Source organism: Sinocyclocheilus rhinocerous, unplaced genomic scaffold (assembly GCF_001515625.1).
Source record: "Sinocyclocheilus rhinocerous isolate Xijiao unplaced genomic scaffold, SAMN03320098_v1.1 scaffold66, whole genome shotgun sequence".
Classification (NCBI taxonomy): Eukaryota; Metazoa; Chordata; class Actinopteri; order Cypriniformes; family Cyprinidae; genus Sinocyclocheilus; species Sinocyclocheilus rhinocerous.
Window position 1 is genome coordinate 626,030 of NW_015662934.1, and position 18,514 is coordinate 644,543.

At 35.1% G+C, this 18,514-nt stretch overlaps 2 protein-coding genes across 2 annotated transcripts; both read left to right on the plus strand.

Moving 5' to 3' along the window:
• Positions 1 to 369: 369 nt before the first annotated feature.
• Positions 370 to 3,785, plus strand: LOC107728469 (FXYD domain-containing ion transport regulator 11-like). The gene is made up of 7 exons (XM_016538633.1): positions 370 to 416; positions 2,316 to 2,360; positions 2,785 to 2,817; positions 2,980 to 2,994; positions 3,161 to 3,235; positions 3,335 to 3,359; positions 3,473 to 3,785. The coding sequence occupies exons 2-7, from the start codon at positions 2,327 to 2,329 to the stop codon at positions 3,498 to 3,500; spliced, it is 210 nt and encodes a 69-aa protein (XP_016394119.1). The 5' UTR covers positions 370 to 416; positions 2,316 to 2,326; the 3' UTR covers positions 3,501 to 3,785.
• A 583-nt stretch (positions 3,786 to 4,368) lies between these two features.
• LOC107728489 (phospholemman-like) lies at positions 4,369 to 16,380 on the plus strand. The gene is made up of 8 exons (XM_016538671.1): positions 4,369 to 4,499; positions 12,395 to 12,444; positions 12,653 to 12,688; positions 12,816 to 12,839; positions 12,953 to 13,027; positions 14,434 to 14,470; positions 14,571 to 14,614; positions 15,720 to 16,380. The coding sequence occupies exons 2-8, from the start codon at positions 12,411 to 12,413 to the stop codon at positions 15,737 to 15,739; spliced, it is 270 nt and encodes an 89-aa protein (XP_016394157.1). The 5' UTR covers positions 4,369 to 4,499; positions 12,395 to 12,410; the 3' UTR covers positions 15,740 to 16,380.
• Positions 16,381 to 18,514: the final 2,134 nt, after the last annotated feature.

Below are 18,514 nucleotides of genomic sequence, written 5' to 3' on the forward strand. Positions count from 1 at the left end.
AGTGTTCACATAATGTGCTCTGCCCTTCAGAGTGATGCTCACTTCTGCCCACAGTGTCACATTACTGGTGACTGTTGGGTAAAGGACATCAGCTTTATTGCCAATAGTAAAGAACATTTAAAGGACACTGATTTGTAGGTGTACTCATGTCAGCCTCCATCTTAAACAACTTTTAAGCTGTGTGTAATTCATCAACAAGCAGGTCATGTTTTGGGCTAAACAGTGGACATGATGACGTGATGATGCACACACCCTAAATGCATCGATCTGATATGCTGTGCTGTGTCTATGTGTATACAGTGAGGAGGAGTTTTCTTTAAAGGTTATAGAAAAGACAGAAAGGTTGTGAGATCAGCCCACCTGAGGAGCCTCATCCAACATCTACCGCTCAGAGAGCTATCAGTTCCTCTACTAAGGTAAGATCAGGGTCTTTTGATAAATTGGATTGTGCTAAATGTGCCATGGGAATGATGCAATGAAAAACGACTTCCTTTAATAGAATTTACTTATCTTGAATGCCAGTGTGGATCTTTAGATCATCTTCATTAATGTTTGATTTATTGCCGTTTGTGATTTAATACATAATCCGAGCTCGGAGTTGTTCTTTTAAGTAAAAATTAACAGGGAATAGATAAAGATTCTGTCTTAGAATCAGGTCGATAGATGAAGGTGACCTCACACCTGCCGTTTTGGATATGTGGACTTTTCAAGAACTGTTTTACATGAAAGTCCTGTAAATATTCCCTAGAAAGCCTTGTTTAAAATGATAATGAGTAGTTTAAAAGGATAATGAGTAGTTTAAAAGGATAATGAGTAGTAGTAAAGCCTTGTTTAAAAGCAAAAATGAAAATTCTGTCATCATTTACTCACTCTCAAGTTGTTCCAAGCCTATATGAGTTTCTTTCTTCTGTTAAACACATAAGAAGATATTTTTAAGACTGTTGATAACCAAACAGTTGCTGGAGCCACTGACGTCTGGACTATGAGGAAAAAAAATACAATGAAAGTCAATGGCCACCAGCAACTGTTTGGTTATCAACAATATTCAAAATATATTTTGTGCTCAACAGAAGAGAGAAACTCGTACAGGTTTGGAACAATTTGAGGGTGAGAACAATGTCAGCATTTTCATTCTTGAGTGAATAAAAATGGCATCCAGACTTCAGGGCCCATGTGTGGTCAGTGAGATGGAGAAAGCGCTGAGCTACAAATCCAAAGCATTTCGAGACGATTCTATAACCAGAGATGGTGGGAGGGCAAACTTTCCAAAACACCTCCAGGCATTCAAGGGTACACCAGCAGTGTCCTGGAACGTGCTGCGTCCCGACTGCGTCGACCCACGGTTTCTGTTTACTTTTAAAACACGAGTGCTGTTTTCTCTCAGCTGCACTTACAGCTGGAGTTTCTTAACAAACATTCCTCGTCTCGTAGGCCGCATCTCACTGTTGACCTGTACATGGGAACAGAACATATTCCATCTAAATATATGTGCTGCAAGTAGCCAACATTATTACCAGACATTATGCTGATAAATTATTTCAAAATAAATCTGTTTAATATGTTTAAGGGGGAATATGAGGGTTTTTTGTCATCGTTTCCTCACTCTCGTGATGTTCCAAACCTGTATGACTTTATTTTTTGGTGTTTTAAAAAAAAATCTTGGACACTTATAATGATATAATGAAGCTGAATTGGGGACTGGAGCTGCAAGCTCCAAGATGATGCACAAAAGCATCATAAGGTAGTCTGTATGACTTGTGGACAGTTTTCTTAAGTCATATGAAAGCTTTATGTAAGAAATAGACCTAAATTTAAGTCGTCATTCACTTATAATCTACCACTTCAGTGTGCTGACCAGATGATTCAGTTAGTGAGTTTAAGATAACTAAATCAGACTGATTCAATAACTGTTGTGTGATCGGAATCAACTGATTTGTTAAAAAGATATGACTCAAAAGATTTGTTCACATATTGAACATGGTTACGTATGACATTGCTATGAACTTGCACCAGAGAGAGCTAGTGCAGCTTCAGAATGGCTTCAGATGACTTAGACAATTCATATGAATCACTTTTAAGATTCATTTAGGGTGCTTTTAATTTGACGACTTAATTTAAAATGACGACTTAAATTTAGGTCTATGTCATTTTGGAACACCAGTCCTCATTTATTGTCATTATATTGGGTTTCAAATGTCATGAGGGTGAATAAATGACAGCATTTTCAGTAAACTGTAGTACATTTTTTGAGTAAACTATTACTGTAAGACAAAAATATATTGTCTGATTTAGTGTATGTGTGTGTCTTTGATCAGGAGGTGTAAAAATGAGCCAGCTCACAGAACTAGTTCTTCTTACAGGTAAGTCATGACTATTTATGTACACAGTAAAGGTCACAGACGGATCTGTGCCCTTGGGCCTGAAGGTCAAGCCTTCAAAGACTTTTTATCCACATTTACAGTATACTAGGACTTAATGATTTGATGGAAGAAATAATAATAGCTTTTTTTGTAAATTATTAAAAACAAAATTAAGTTCTCATTACAATATATGTACACATTATATGTTATGATATACAGAAATCAAGGTTTTGTTTTTTAACTTAAATAGCTTATTTATTTTACAGAACAAAATATATATTTTTTCTAAACCTTGAAAAAACTACTGGAATATTTTGAGTGTATTACCTTTTCTCCAAATGTCTGATAGTTTATTAGTTTGGTCATGTCATAGTATTTTCTTCTTTGTGTATGATTTTTCACACATTTTTATTTTCATTTACAGTCTTCTTGGCACTCTTCGGTCAAGCTGAAGCAAGTAAGGCAGAAGAGTTTGTTTGTTTGTTTGTTTTTATTCAACGTTAACGCTAATCAACTTTTAAGCCTATCAGTCTCATGAGTTAAGAACATAAATTTTCTGGCATCATTTTTGTCTTGTTTTCAAGAGCAATCTAACTTTTCTCCTTTTTTGTCTTTGCAGATCCTTTCGTTTACAGTAAGTACTCTGAGGCAGATGCTCAGGAGATCCTAATAATATAACATTTATTATATATTTTTATGATAAATATATAAATGTATAAATATAATACATTTATAATAATATATCATTTTGAAAGTATTTTAAGCTAGATTAAACAGTCTTAAAATGCTTCTGTTTTTAGACTATGAGGCGCTGAGGATCGGGGGTTTGATCTTCACAGCCCTGCTTGTTGCCGGAGGGGTTGGAGTTCTGTGTTGTAAGTAGCTCTGAATTTTTACACATGCATTTTCTACCTAATGAAAACCTTATGTTTGACATTATATGCAGAAAGAGTAACCGATTGTTCTCTTCACAGGGGGGCAGTGCAAACCAAAAAGAAAGTAGGTCACCTGATCCCACTGTCATGTTCACATAAAATCATGTACATTTTGAAATCAAAATATTATTTATGATTAAGAGAGAAAAATGCTATAATAACTGCATCTCTACATAGGGATGATGAAGATGCAAGCAAAATCTAAAGATCAGGGACTTCATCTGCTGAAACTTTTCAGTGGAATTTTGACTGAGTAGAAGACTGTTTTTGCTTTCTGTCTAGAAATGGCTAACTAGCTCCACTTCTCACCTGTACTTTATTTTTATTGTAGATTTTCTATTATTTCAATATTTTTCAACCATTTCATTTATGCATTAATCACAGTCCCTGCCCAAAAAAACTGAGCTGCTGTTATTTTGAATTTGTAGAATTATTCTATAAATTTCAGCAATCTCTCAAAGTGGCGCTTTAATAAAGATTCTCAGTTATGGGCCAGCAAAATTGCATGTGTTGTCATTTTTTTACGCCTGAATTTATTTTTCGGATGAGAGATGTTTAAACACTGGCTGGCCTTGTGCAAGATGAAAGTCAAATGTCTTTTTTTTTTTTTTACAGTAGGAATCAATGTACAATCAAATGCTGAAATGCGTTATTAAAACAGAGGGAACATTTTAAATAAATAAATACATAAAAGTGCTTAATTTTTATATTTATTTGACTTGTTTCTCAATGTTGCATACATTGAAAACCATAGAATGATCATGTCCAGGCATAAAACCACCAGTAACTTTTCCATTAAGTTTACACACATTTCCTCCAACCCTAAAACAAAACACAATATAATGTGTAGTTTAAAGTAAAACACCTGTGAAAAATCAATACTGAAAACTCCTTTACATTAACACACATTTTTACAAAATTTTCTTAGAGAGTTCTATTGCTCTACTTCTGTTGGATCATTGTGTTCATGCCCCATCAGAATAAATTCAGCCTGAGCGTGCATGACAAACTAAAAACTATCAGAGTTGCTCTCCCAGACAAAAGATCCTTCATTCAAAACTCAACCCACTCAGGACTGAGCCAACCTGTTGAGCGGATGGTGTAGGGTGTTGGCTTCAGTCTGTCTAGATCAGATCTTTACGGGTGGTTCCTTCACAACCACGTTTCAAACCTAAACATTTCACTTTCCTTCTCCTTGAAAAGGGTGAGTAATCAGTTCTGATACCATTTTAATGTTTATATAGTGAAACATATGTTACGGCAGATTGATGGTCAAGTTCACTGTATATTAAAATATGATAATTAGGCTATTTGAAGGTGTTTTGTGTTCATACTTTATGTGGTGTATAATGGGGAGTCTTTGTATCCTGCTGATAGTCTGTTTAACATTACAATTGAAAGTACTAACAAGTATTTAATAATAATAACTTATTAGCATCTAATAAGTTTCTATTCTAAAAACTTAAGATAAAAAAAACATATAGATAATCAGACATTATCTGAGTAGCACAGTGGTGTCCAAAAATCTCAGACCTCTACGTTTATGCAATATTCTAATTTAATACAAATTTTATTTTACAAATTACATGTTGTCCGCATAACAAACTTAAAAAAAAAAATATAAGTTTCATAGTATTTGGCTCCTCTACCTTTTGCTTTAATGACAGCAGCACTGGAGCTGCATGCAAAATATGATAATCATATTCTCCAGTATGATGCAAGAACATCTTGCTTAACCGAGAAACTGGGGGGGGGGAAAATCCATTTGGCATTTATTTGCTGTTCAAATAAATATAGCTTTTCAATGTGATCTCAGGCGTTTGAACCTCACTGTATGAGGTGGTTTTCCTCCAGTGATTTGGAAACTGGAATGTCATGCAGCTTTACACTGCGTCCTGGATCACTGCAACTTTTAAAGATCACAGGCACCTGAATTCTTTGCTGAATAGACCAAGTTTAGTGAGTTCACTCTTAAAAACAAAGGTTCTTTATTGGCATACGATTCCAGGAAGAACCATTAAAATCCATGGAACATTTCAATTGCATGAAAAGTTCTTTATAGTGGAAAAAGGTTATTTAAATTAATAAAATGTTCTTCATGCTAAAAAAAAAAATTCTTTGAGGAAGCCAAAATGTTTCTTCTACTGCATCGCTGCAAACCCCATTTTAGGAAGCTTTATTTTTAAGAGTATAGATCTTGGAGGCTAAATCATGAGCTGGCTGTGTATTAAACATGGATGAAATCCAGTCCTCCATTGAAGTAAACACATCTTACATCTTGTTTTAAGTTTGAGATGCACCGTGATGGCCCAACATCTGTCTCAAAGCATGTTTTGTTTGGTTAACCTCTTAGCTTTTATAATCAGAGTCCAGCGTTCCAGTTTTCCATGACAAAAAGAGAAAAAGTGAAGTGTGAAAGGGTTACATTTAGATGGTCATGGCCATGTCTTTAACTAAAAATGGCCTAAAATGTATTTGTAATGGGCAAAGATTTAAGTATTGGCATGGTCTGCTCATGGAAACAGATGTTTGTTAGCTGAAGGGAGCACAAAGACAGCACTACTTTAATCACTGGAAAGGGCGGGATTGTGGTTTTTGGAACGATGATTCATTTCAACAGAATGTCTTGTTTCTTCCTGCGTCACTCTGAGCACATGGCCAGCAGACAGATGAAGTAAACTTCAGCTTTTTGGAGTTTTCTGGAGAGGTGAATCTGTGAAAACACTGCTGAACTAGATGGTTTTACTCTTTTAAAGGGCATCTGTCAGCGTGTTTGTGCTGGAGTGTATAATCATACAATACTTCAGAGCTCACAGCCTGTTCTCAGGAGTGGAATTTTGTTCCTAATATAGCTGCAGTCTGGATTCCTGTGTACATGGCTTGCATCCTTTGTGTGCCATGTGATTGTGTCAAGTTGTCTTATATGGAGTTGGGTGCAGAGAAGGAGGCGTGTCCATCAGATGAAGATTGATCACCTCTCCAGCCAGTCAAACGCACAATTTGCTGCTCACACCAGTATTTATGTTTTTAACCTTAGTTAACCTCAAACTCCAAAAGGTTTTTAAAGTCATTCAGCATTTAGCTACATTATATAGCCTCAATACATTGCGATACTATAAATAACTGCTTTTAGGTTGACTTTGGTCAAGAAACCAGTAGTAGACATGACCTATAAATCTAAAAACTATAATTAGGAGAGAGAAGTGTAGGACTGGCATTAAGTATCTGTTTATTTTTTTTAAGTTTGCTAGTAAACTATCATCCAGACAGAGACGTTTTTGCACTTTATTCAACTCACCATCGTGATGCTAGGGTTTCCAGGATGTTGCAAAGGTGTTTTGAATGTTGTTTAGCAAGTTGCCATGTAGTTGAAGGTCTCTAGGGTGTTCGGGGTTGTTGCTAGGTGGTTACCTACTGGAACAAGTCAAAGGCACACAATCATAAGTTAAATCACTTCAAAATAGTAAAACACCTTTCACACTTAAAAAAAAAACAAAAAAACTAATTCTTAGCATTTTTGTCATGTTTTCCATAACTGTCTAAAAATGCCTAAATAAAGACATTTATTCAAGTAGGAAAATGAATTAAGTAATTTTTAATAAATTAAGTATTTTCAGTAAAATATCAAAATTAAGTAAAATAAACTTTCTTTAAACAAGAAAAAATAAATATGTCAGTGGGGTAAGAAAGATAATCTTGTTTTGACTTAGAATTATGTTTATTTTTCTTACCCCAGTTACATTTTTTCTTGTTTCAAGAGTAAACTCACATGATGCATTTTTCAGAAAACAATAATATCTTTAATTTTGCTTCTCAGTGAAATATTTTTGATTTAGGAGTGTTTTATAAGTTTGTAAAACTGTAAAACAGTATTTTTTTCCCAGTGCACAATAAACCACACAATTTGAACAAAATTGAATACTTATTACTTAAATGGGCGGGCGGGCGATCTGTCTTGTTTCAATTTCTCATTTCCTGAATGAGGATTTAATGTTTCAAGTGAGGAGCCAAAAGGGCTAAGAGACAGTATTCTTAGTAGAATGAACTTTGGCAACAGTAAAGAAAGAAACAGGCATTACATTGAAAACGAGAGGGTCGGATTGTAATGTGAGACAAGGAGGTGACACTGTAGGACACAATTCCTCATTCTTTCTCATGACTCACACACACACACACATACACACACACACACACTGGCAAGCCAACGTGACCATGCCCTATCACAAGACTTTTCTTATTATCAACATGCACCCTGGGTGATTCTGCCTGGCATGAGGTGCCAAAATGTCTGTCGCAATAATCAATATATCGACTTATCGCGCACTATATGTACATGACCTCAATCATTTTTGGTGACACAATATATCGCCCATTATATTAACTTAAAAATTAATGTCACCATGTTTTGTACATTCTCCTTGCTCCTGTGTCTTTTGCAGCTTCTTTTACATAACGTGGTGTAGTCATGAGGTGCTAGTTCAAATTTAAAAAATGCTGCTACAAAAAAAGTTTAATCTGCAGATATGGTCTCGTTTAGGGATCTGTTCCTTTGTGCATACAGGCATCTGACTGCTAAGTAGTGATTGTGTTTTTCAGCAATAGTGTGCAGTGCACCCTTAATTTACAGAGAAAAGAAGGTCAGGGAGAAATCTGTAGATGGAAAAATCTCCATACAAGTTCTCATTTATTCAAGTAGGAAAATGAATTAAGTAATTTTTAATAAATTAAGTATTTTCAGTAAAATATCAAAATTAAGTAAAATAAACTTTCTTTAAACAAGAAAAAATAAATATGTCAGTGGGGTAAGAAAGATAATCTTGTTTTGACTTAGAATTATGTTTATTTTTCTTACCCCAGTTACATTTTTTCTTGTTTCAAGAGTAAACTCACATGATGCATTTTTCAGAAAACATTAATATCTTTAATTTTGCTTTTCAATTAAATTTTTTGATTTAGGAGTGTTTTAGAAGTTTGTAAAACTGTAAAACAGTATTTTTTTTCCCAGTGCACAATAAACCACACAATTTGAACAAAAATTGAATACTTATTACTTATAGGGGTGGGGATCTGTCTTGTTTCAATTTCTCATTTCCTGAATGAGGATTTAATGTTTCAAGTGAGGAGCCAAAAGGGCTAAGAGACAGTATTCTTAGTAGAATGAACTTTGGCAACAGTAAAGAAAGAAACAGGCATTACATTGAAAACGAGAGGGTCGGATTGTAATGTGAGACAAGGAGGTGACACTGTAGGACACAATTCCTCATTCTTTCTCATGACTCACACACACACACATACACACACACACACTGGCAAGCCAACGTGACCATGCCCTATCACAAGACTTTCATTATTATCAACATGCACCCTGGGTGATTCTGCCTGGCATGAGGTGCCAAAATGTCTGTCGCAATAATCAATATATCGACTTATCGCGCACTATATGTACATGACCTCAATCATTTTTGGTGACACAATATATCGCCCATTATATTAACTTAAAAATTAATGTCACCATGTTTTGTACATTCTCCTTGCTCCTGTGTCTTTTGCAGCTTCTTTTACATAACGTGGTGTAGTCATGAGGTGCTAGTTCAAATTTAAAAAATGCTGCTACAAAAAAAGTTTAATCTGCAGATATGGTCTCGTTTAGGGATCTGTTCCTTTGTGCATACAGGCATCTGACTGCTAAGTAGTGATTGTGTTTTTCAGCAAAACCTCAAACTCCAAAAGGTTTTTAAAGTCATTCAGCATTTAGCTACATTATATAGCCTCAATACATTGCGATACTATAAATAACTGCTTTTAGGTTGACTTTGGTCAAGAAACCAGTAGTAGACATGACCTATAAATCTAAAAACTATAATTAGGAGAGAGAAGTGTAGGACTGGCATTAAGTATCTGTTTATTTTTTTTAAGTTTGCTAGTAAACTATCATCCAGACAGAGACGTTTTTGCACTTTATTCAACTCACCATCGTGATGCTAGGGTTTCCAGGATGTTGCAAAGGTGTTTTGAATGTTGTTTAGCAAGTTGCCATGTAGTTGAAGGTCTCTAGGGTGTTCGGGGTTGTTGCTAGGTGGTTACCTACTGGAACAAGTCAAAGGCACACAATCATAAGTTAAATCACTTCAAAATAGTAAAACACCTTTCACACTTAAAAAAAAAACAAAAAAACTAATTCTTAGCATTTTTGTCATGTTTTCCATAACTGTCTAAAAATGCCTAAATAAAGACATTTATTCAAGTAGGAAAATGAATTAAGTAATTTTTAATAAATTAAGTATTTTCAGTAAAATATCAAAATTAAGTAAAATAAACTTTCTTTAAACAAGAAAAAATAAATATGTCAGTGGGGTAAGAAAGATAATCTTGTTTTGACTTAGAATTATGTTTATTTTTCTTACCCCAGTTACATTTTTTCTTGTTTCAAGAGTAAACTCACATGATGCATTTGGTGACAGGCCAATTTGGTACTGGATAAAGAACTATCTGTATCTGTTATTTAAGCCTATTGGATGTAATAGACATTACAGAAAGTCATCAGCGTGCGTAGCCTACGATTTTTTTAATCTCTTGGGAAAATAATTTTAAAACAATAGACTGATATCTTTCAGTAATCAGTTTTTAAATAGGCCTATCGCTCCAAAAAGGAATGTCTTATTTTTACGTTAGAAAACTTAAGCACTCGTGCTGATGTTAAACAAACATGGTTGTGAGTAATATTATTTCATTTATACAACAGTTAAATAAAAAGTTAATCTCACATTTTAGACAATATTGACAGTTTGTCTGCTTTGTCACCGAAGATCATTTCAAACGAATCCAAACAGGTAGATTAGTGTTTCCAAGAAGTGCACAGCGTTACAAACCTGAATGAATCATTGTTTTTGAATGACTCGGTTGAGAATTATTCAGTGTCTTGCTAATAATACCCAAATTACGGTCACTTGAAGTCACCTTGATGGTTTACTTATGCAATTTACAGAAACAGTCACTATAATAAACACACTAAAGACCCAAACCGTCTGTCTCGAACTAGAAAACAATTGCGCAACTGCGAGTGTGACCATAGTCTTTGGTGTGACACACCAGACAAATGAACGAATCGGTTGAAAATGATTGAATGACTCACTCACAATGAACAAAATACTGTCACGTGTCGCCATCTAGACTTGCAGATACAAAACATCCTCACAAAAAGCTGACAGTTCATAATAACTGTGACACGTCTGCCAACCCCAAAAAGGAACAAAAAATTAACATAAATGTAGCAGGCCAACAGTTTTGAACTATATCTGAAATCTGAATTCTACAATGCATAGACATCAGAGCAGGTTGAAGATTCTTTAAAAATCCTCTATTTGTGTTACACAGACAAATAACAGCATAAATGTTTGGAGCCATATTTGAGAATGGGTAAATTATGACAGAATTGGTGCACTACTCCTTTAATAAACATGGATGCACCATCAGACAAGCACCTGTTTGCAAATTTCATGTTCTGCATGCAGAATCTATTGACTTGTTTTACATAAACAAACTGCAGGCTTCCATGCTTAATCAAATGAAGTATGCCTGCCTATTATATGAATAAACTGAATCCATAAAAATTTTTAATGACACTCAAAAACATGTGGCATGCGTGTTTACAGGAAGGAGGAAATTAGATAATTCATGGTCAAGATAACAGGGAATAAAACAGACACAGGGATTTATTAAACCTCTCTGAAAAGCTCTAGATTAACCGCTGCCTTGTTCACTGCTCATGCTGGCCCAGGCTGCTCTGATGAAAGGCCTGAAATACTGGACATTATTTTGTCTCAGCATGTCTCTGGTGAACCCATTATTTTCCCCCTTCTCTGCCACCATGGTTGGAAGCTGAAGGTGGAGATTGTTACATCATCTCGTGCTGGTAGGGATGGGCACAGCATTCCCTCTGGTCTCTCAGAGACGAAATGGAAAATCCCAGCTAAGCTCAAATGGTGCTGCAGCATGTTTCCACAGTGCGCTTTTAATTACGATGTAGACATAAGTCAGCATCTAGCTACATCTGTCAGGTCACGTAAACCCCTAGCACTTTCAGAATGTGCTCAAAGGTCGTCTTTTATGTGAAAGGGTTTAGCGTCTTGATGCGTTTCCTGGCAGTTGTTTTGTTTGGTGTGTGAACGTTTGGTTGCCGAGATGTTCCAGGCCTTTGTTGAAATTTGATCCAGGTCTGCTTTGTGTTCTCAGAGCTGCTATTTGTTGCTCCAGTATGTTTAATCAGATCAGATGCATTGGCAGGGTTTGTGATCATTTGATTTACCCCATTTTTGTTGATGTGAAGCTGGCAGAGGACAATAATTCAGGCATTAAGGGGATTCATGTTATATTTAGAGCATAATGGATTAGAGTGGATTGCAAAGCATAATGGGAATTAGCTCTAATGTACGCAACAGATGCATGATCTGCTTTTCGATCCTAACAGTATTATTTTCCTTGTTTTAATGTGAAAAAGCTCACATTGACAATCCATTTTACATTAGTCAATCTGATTTATGTCAGAGAGAAAAAAGGATATTCAGTGAGAAAAAAAAAATGCCGGGAGGAGCTTTTGAAAATGAATGGATCATAAAGTCCACTGTCTGGAGTGGAGAAATTAAAAAATGAAGATGGCTTGGTGACGTCAGCAAAAAGGAAAGTCGTTTCAGAGGTGTAAGATTTTATTACATTTGATTAAAGCATCTGTATGTAGTTTTGTGACTTTGGAGCCCCCTACAGTTAAGTGAGTGTAATTCACTGTCGTAATTACAGTGGATAGCTGCATTTGTTGCTGCCATAAAGCAATTTTCGTACTAGATTACCAAATTTACATGCTCCCAGAAACAAGCCTTTCGCCTCTTTAGAAGTCATTGCATCATCAGAATTGTTTTAAAACTGTCATTTCAAGGTAAAAAAACAAAAACAAAAAAACTCTTACATACATTTGCTTGAAAGATCTAACGATAGACTAATAAATCAAACATGCACAATAAGACCTACAACATGCATTAAGATATTAAATAGGAATCATTTTTGATGTTATTATTTTTTCATGGCAAACCTAATTTTGTATTGCAGGTAAATCCAAACTGTCATGATGAAGACTTTGGCACTAGTTTTCTTGGCACGTACGTGTTTTTGTACCAATATATATTGCTTGTTGTCTTACTAAGCTTTAGTGAATTTTAAATGCATTGTAGGTGCATTAAGTTTATGGACCACAAGTAACTGTAAATGAATAACTCCTAATAATAAACTCCTGTGAACACACACTAATATGCTATACTATGTTGCTAATATGCTATACTATGCTAATATGCTATATTACTTTTGTAGTTTTGTCCCTTGTGTTGGCAGAAGGTCAGCAGACAAGTAAGAGATTTCACATTTCAATTCTTTCTGTTGCTCTTTCTTTTTCTGTTTTCATCCTTGTGATAAAATATTATTACACAACGTTACATGCATTTTTAAATATTTTTTTCTGTTTTGGATTTTGCAGCAGAGGATGACCCCTTCTCTTTTGGTTAGTTTCACACATCTTTTAATTTGAGCCTACCATCCATAATCCATCACAATACTTAAGAAGTTCTCAAGATCATCTTTCAAATTTTCTTTGATTGTTCTGTCTCACACTAGATTATCACAGACTTCGGGTCGGAGGTCTGATCTTGGCAGCAGTTCTATGTCTAATTGGCATCACTATTCTTCTAAGTGAGTGTGTTATTGACTTTTTCAATTTTACAAATTTCAGATTTTATCTGTGTTCAGTCAAGCTGAGTAACATATCTAGACTATAAAAAGGTTATTGATATATGCTATATTTTATTATCTATATAGTATATATTTTTAATGTCATATATATTTTTTATAGGCCTATATATTTTTATATGGTGTCAAACAATTAATCGCATCCAAAATAAAAGTTTTTGTTTACATAATATATGTATACTGTGTATATTTATTATGTATATATAAATGCAAACACATGCATGTATATATTTAAGAAAAATATGTTATGTTTATAAATTAAATATATTTATATATAATATAAAATATAAGAATATGAATATAAATGTATAAATATGTAAATATTTTCCAAATATATACAGTATGTGTGTGTATTTATATACATATAATAAATATATACAGTACACATACATATATAAAGTAAACTAAAACTTTTATTTTGGATGCGATTAATCGCGATTAATCGTTTGACAGCACTAATTTATATATTTATTTCATATCTTGTACTAAAATGTGCTAAATTGTTACATAGTTCCACCAATAGGTGGCGACAAGAGAGCGTGTTTTGTGTATTGTGAGCGAGTCATTATATCTTTCTCAACTGATTTGTTCAAATACTGTGATTCATTTAGTTAGAAATCAAGTTCAGTCTATAATAGTGAGTCATTGAATCTTTCAACCGGTTTCACGGGATCATTAAAAAACAAAACACCACTACTCTGTCTTGGACTGGTTTTGTTTTGTTTTTGTTTAGAACCATTTAAAAATTTTATTTATGTTAACTGTCAATATTGTGTCTACAATGTAAGTTACATAATATTGACTCATTGAATCATTCAACCACTTTCACAGAATCATAAAAAAAAACACTACTGTGTGTTGCAACAAGTCTTTTTGGCTTTGTTTAGAGCTATTTAACTATTTTTATTCATTTTAACTGGCAATACTGTGTTTAACATGTAAGTTAGTCACTCTTTGAATCATTCAGCCAATTTCAGTGAATCATTAAGAAACAAAACACCATTATTGTGTCTCTTGCAGCGTTTCTGTTTTGGCTTTGTTTAGAACTGTTTAATTATTTTTTATTTATTTTAACCGTCAATAAAATTTAACTTACTTAGTATTAACTTCTAATTTATTGAATTGTTTTAGTAATGGAGGCTGGAATGCATATTTTTTAACTATCAACAGCAGATCCTGAATCTGTGGAAAGCACGCATTATTTATTTACATAATCTGTCAAACTGACAATATTCAGACATGCTGATATATACAGCCATATCTTTTTCTCGTGCGCTTTTGAGGTTAAATGTGACCTTGACATATTTTTGATTCTCTCTGTTTAAAATCATAATTTGCCATTATTACAGGTGGACACTGCAGATGCAAATTCAACCAAGACAAGAGGTATAAATAGTATATATTTTTAACTTTTACATTATTTTGTTTTATGTACATAAAAGTATAGAAATTGTGTAGCTCTAACAACACAGCTCTCTTTTGACAGGAGGAGGACAGGAAGTAACGCTCAAGCGATGCTCAACGACACAGGTTTGACCGCCTTCATCTACCTGTGCCGTTTACAACTAATAAACCAGTAACATGAAGACAGTGCTGGTATAAATCAGCTCTCTCCCCTCAAGTTCCCTTATAAAACACGTCATTATAAACCTGTGTGGTCTGATGGCCATGTGAAATCCATCTGCTAATTATTGCTGTGCCAGTGCCCCCGTGATGCAGTGGGATACAATGGGTCTGTGCTCAGTGGTGAGCCCGTTTGGCCCGTCTCCACAGCACCACTCACATGGTTTCCAGGATGAGTCATACATTCTCCCTTGGGTGTATTTCCACTCCATGATCCCTGAGGGTGGGGTTGGAGAAACAGAATACAAAGATGTGTTATGTAAATATTTTATTATATATTCAGTATCTCATTGTCTATAGTCAAGAATAAAGAAATTAGAATTGAATGAAAACATTTCTTGTAATTGGGGTTTAAATTATTCAGAGGGGTGTCAAATTGTCCTTGATCTTTTGAGATCAAAGAGTTCATTGTCCAATGGACATATGCTGTAACATTCAGACCTCAACATTTTCCATTGAATTTTATTTTAAGCTGCTAAATATATATGTATATATATACAGTATATATATATATATATATATATCCTTTATAGTTCTGCAAATTTCTGATATCAGACAGATAATTTAGCATGAACAGATTAAAATTAATTAGGAATTAGGGCATTGCGACAGAAATACAAGTAATGCAAATTTAATATTATAAGTGGATATCAAGGGTAAAAATAAAATAATTTAAATTATTTTTATTCAGTTTTTTCGCCTATGAAGATCATATATTTAATGCAAAATTGAAAAAAAAAAAGTATAAAATCATTGAATTTATAAATTTACATTTAAATATAATAATAATAATAATAAACATGATAATAAAATAAATATGATAATAACGATAAGATTTTATATAGATTCTTTTATATTCACTTAAAGAAAGAATGTTTTTAAATTGATATGAAAAATACAAAAAAATGACCTCACTTATTGTATTGTATTGACCACAAATTATTGTATTTCATATCATGAACATGTCAATTCAGTTCTATATTTTTAAATATGATATTACTTTGTTTTTCAGCAAGGGCCAGTGAATGCTAAATACCTGCTGACCTGACCTGAACCAATCAGAGGAGACGGTCCACCTTTATCCCATGTGCTGGTTTATCAGAGGAACCATTTCTCTTTTAAGACGAGGAACCTGATACAAAGGTTTTCTGTGTTTTCACCGCCTATCTGCTCCAGAGGAGGAAGGTGAAAATCCATATATCATTTTTTATGCCAGATGTGTCTTTTTAATATAATTTAATATAAATCGATTACCAAAAATTGGAATGTAAATTGTTTTTTATCCTTGCAGAAATTGTATTAAATTATGTTGGATGTAGGTGTGCAAGGGAAGGCTTTCAATGGCAGTGTACTGAATCAGTCTCACATGGAAACCTGTAACCAAATATTACTGTAAGCGCTAGTGTATCCATACAATATTACACTGTTGCATTCTGCGTGAAGTAGTTTACTGTTCAGACTTGTTTTGGTGTTGAGTAACTAGTTAAAAAAGGCATGAAAAGATCACGCTATCATATTTACATTGCGATATTGTCATGTGCTTGATTTATTTTCATTTCCAGCCTATTCATCACAGACATGCTAGTAGTATTACGAGTTTATTTTTATCTGTCATGTGAAAATTGTCAGTATCAGTCAAACATACACTAAAATAAACTAAAAGACACTAAAAACACCTGTATCAATGTTTTCTGTTCTCTGTCTCCAGCTGACTGACACCCTGCTGTTTCTCAAAGCCTTTAGATGAGCAGGAGATTTGTTTGGATTTTGCATGATTAAGGCAAGCATTAGACAATTTAGCTATAGCCTTCGACTTGTTATTTTTTACATCCTTTTCATGCATGTGAAATGTTTTTAAGAAGCTATTCAGCTGAAGCTAGATAAAACAGTGAAAAATTAAGTGTGACTGGGAGAATGTTGTGAAGAAACGTCTCAGGTTACGTATGTTACCCTGGTTCCTCGAGGGAACGAGACGCTGCGTCGGAAAATGCTAGGGGAACGCCTTCTGTGACCACGCTCTGAATAACATGTGAAATCAGTCCAATAGCTGAGCGGGACGTCACGGGCGGGTGACGTCATGACAAGGAAGCTATAAAAGCACGTGCGGCGGAGCCAGCGTCAGCTTCAGGAATGAGGCCAGCGCTGGCAGGGATGCCGGAAGTATGGCACCGAGACGCGGCGTCTAGTTCCCTCGAGGAACCAGGGTTACATACGTAACCTGAGACGTTCCTCTTCAGGTACTGGTCCCTGTACTGATGGTCATTCGTCATTGCTGTAATATGATGAAACAAAAACTCTGCAAGTGTATAAATCACAACTATCTAATTATATTATAGTAGATGGTTTGCCGATTATCGATTTTTTTTGACCACACAAGTATCTGGTGCGCCAGCTTGTACAAGGAGCGTGAACGCAGAACTCCCTGGTGGTTGATGTAAGAGACCACCGCTGTGTTGTCGGTGCGCATCAACACATGGTGACCTCTTAGGTCTGGGAGAAAGTGTTTCAGAACACGGGTGGAGATAGGAAGAGCCTTCTCCAACCCGTCTGCTAGATCATGTGCGATCCCCTGAGGCTGTGCCTCAGCAGCAGCGGGACCGCAGTCGCAAGATCACAGGCACGGACACACTCCTCGGAGCGTGCCCGGCGAGAGCGGAGCACTTAATAGCGGAAAAAGCACAATCCGCCCCCCGAGAGCCGACTGCACAAGCTCCGCTCCCTATTTAATGCTGCTCATTATAATATCAGGCATAATATGCTTGTGTAACTGATGCTTGTGCAACTGGCGAGCTCATTGACGCCCTCCGTATCAATCTCCTCGGAGAAAGACAGGCGGAGCGTCGCGCCGGCACCGTGAGGAACGCTAGTGAAGGCTCCCTCCTCAAAGAGAGCCCTCTGACAGCGAAGCAAGGCAGTGACAACTGTGCTTCGCTCCCAAGCAAACCACGCACAAGCTGTGCGTATCCCCACTCGTGATATAACGTGGTCAGGGAGGAACACACAACCTACAACGTGGCTTGCTCTCGCCCTTGGTTCCCCTAGCGTTTTCCGACGCAGCTCGAGTTCCTGAAGAGGAACCAGATACAAAGTACAAAATTTACTCAACAGCGCCCTCTACTCACTGATATTTTTTTAGGCATTACACAGGAACTATTATCAGAATACAATTGTCAGTCCTGATTGCAATGTGAAATAAATTTTTTTATATATATATTTTATTTCAACTAATGTTTACTAATGTTTTTAATTGTTTTACATTTCATTCCTATTTTAGTTTTAGCTATAATAACTCTGGCTGTAAGAACAGAACTACGATTATTTTTTCACACCATTGAAAGAAGAAAGAGATGCTATTAATCATCATACTTGTATTAAAATTTTTTTGCAAAAATTTTGTTTTTGATCTTTTTGCAAACATGGAAGAATCTCTATTCTTGGTTGAATCTCTAACCATGTGTTGCATGGTTGGAAAAAGTAAAAAAAAATGTTTTGACCACATCAGAGAGAGTGAAAGTACTGGAAATTGCCTAAACTTCTTAGTAGTTTTGTATAAAAGTTTTTGCAGTTTAAATTATAATTGCTTATATTGTTGTGGTGAACCATAACTTTTGTGGTGTGTTTATCTGTGTGCATAACCTGAATGCAGTCTACTGTATATGCAAGCACACTGGTGGAAAGAGTACTGAAAATTTGTACTTAAGTACAAATACTGTTACATTGCTGAAATAAAACTCAATTACAAGTAAAAGTACTGGTGTCAAAACAGTACTTAAGTAAAAGTACAAAGTACTCCTCTCAAAAACTACT

Bases quoted from the DNA above. Each gene is read 5' to 3' on its own strand.
- LOC107728469 (XM_016538633.1), top strand. From the start codon at position 2,327: ATGAGCCAGCTCACAGAACTAGTTCTTCTTACAG. The intron at 3,236-3,334 runs GTAAGTAGCTCT...TTCTCTTCACAG, and splicing joins AGGGGTTGGAGTTCTGTGTT to GGGGGCAGTGCAAACCAAAA. The intron at 3,360-3,472 runs GTAGGTCACCTG...ATCTCTACATAG, and splicing joins CAGTGCAAACCAAAAAGAAA to GGATGATGAAGATGCAAGCA.
- LOC107728489 (XM_016538671.1), top strand. From the start codon at position 12,411: ATGATGAAGACTTTGGCACTAGTTTTCTTGGCAC. The intron at 12,840-12,952 runs GTTAGTTTCACA...GTCTCACACTAG, and splicing joins GGATGACCCCTTCTCTTTTG to ATTATCACAGACTTCGGGTC. The intron at 14,615-15,719 runs GTTTGACCGCCT...TTTGTTTTTCAG, and splicing joins AGCGATGCTCAACGACACAG to CAAGGGCCAGTGAATGCTAA.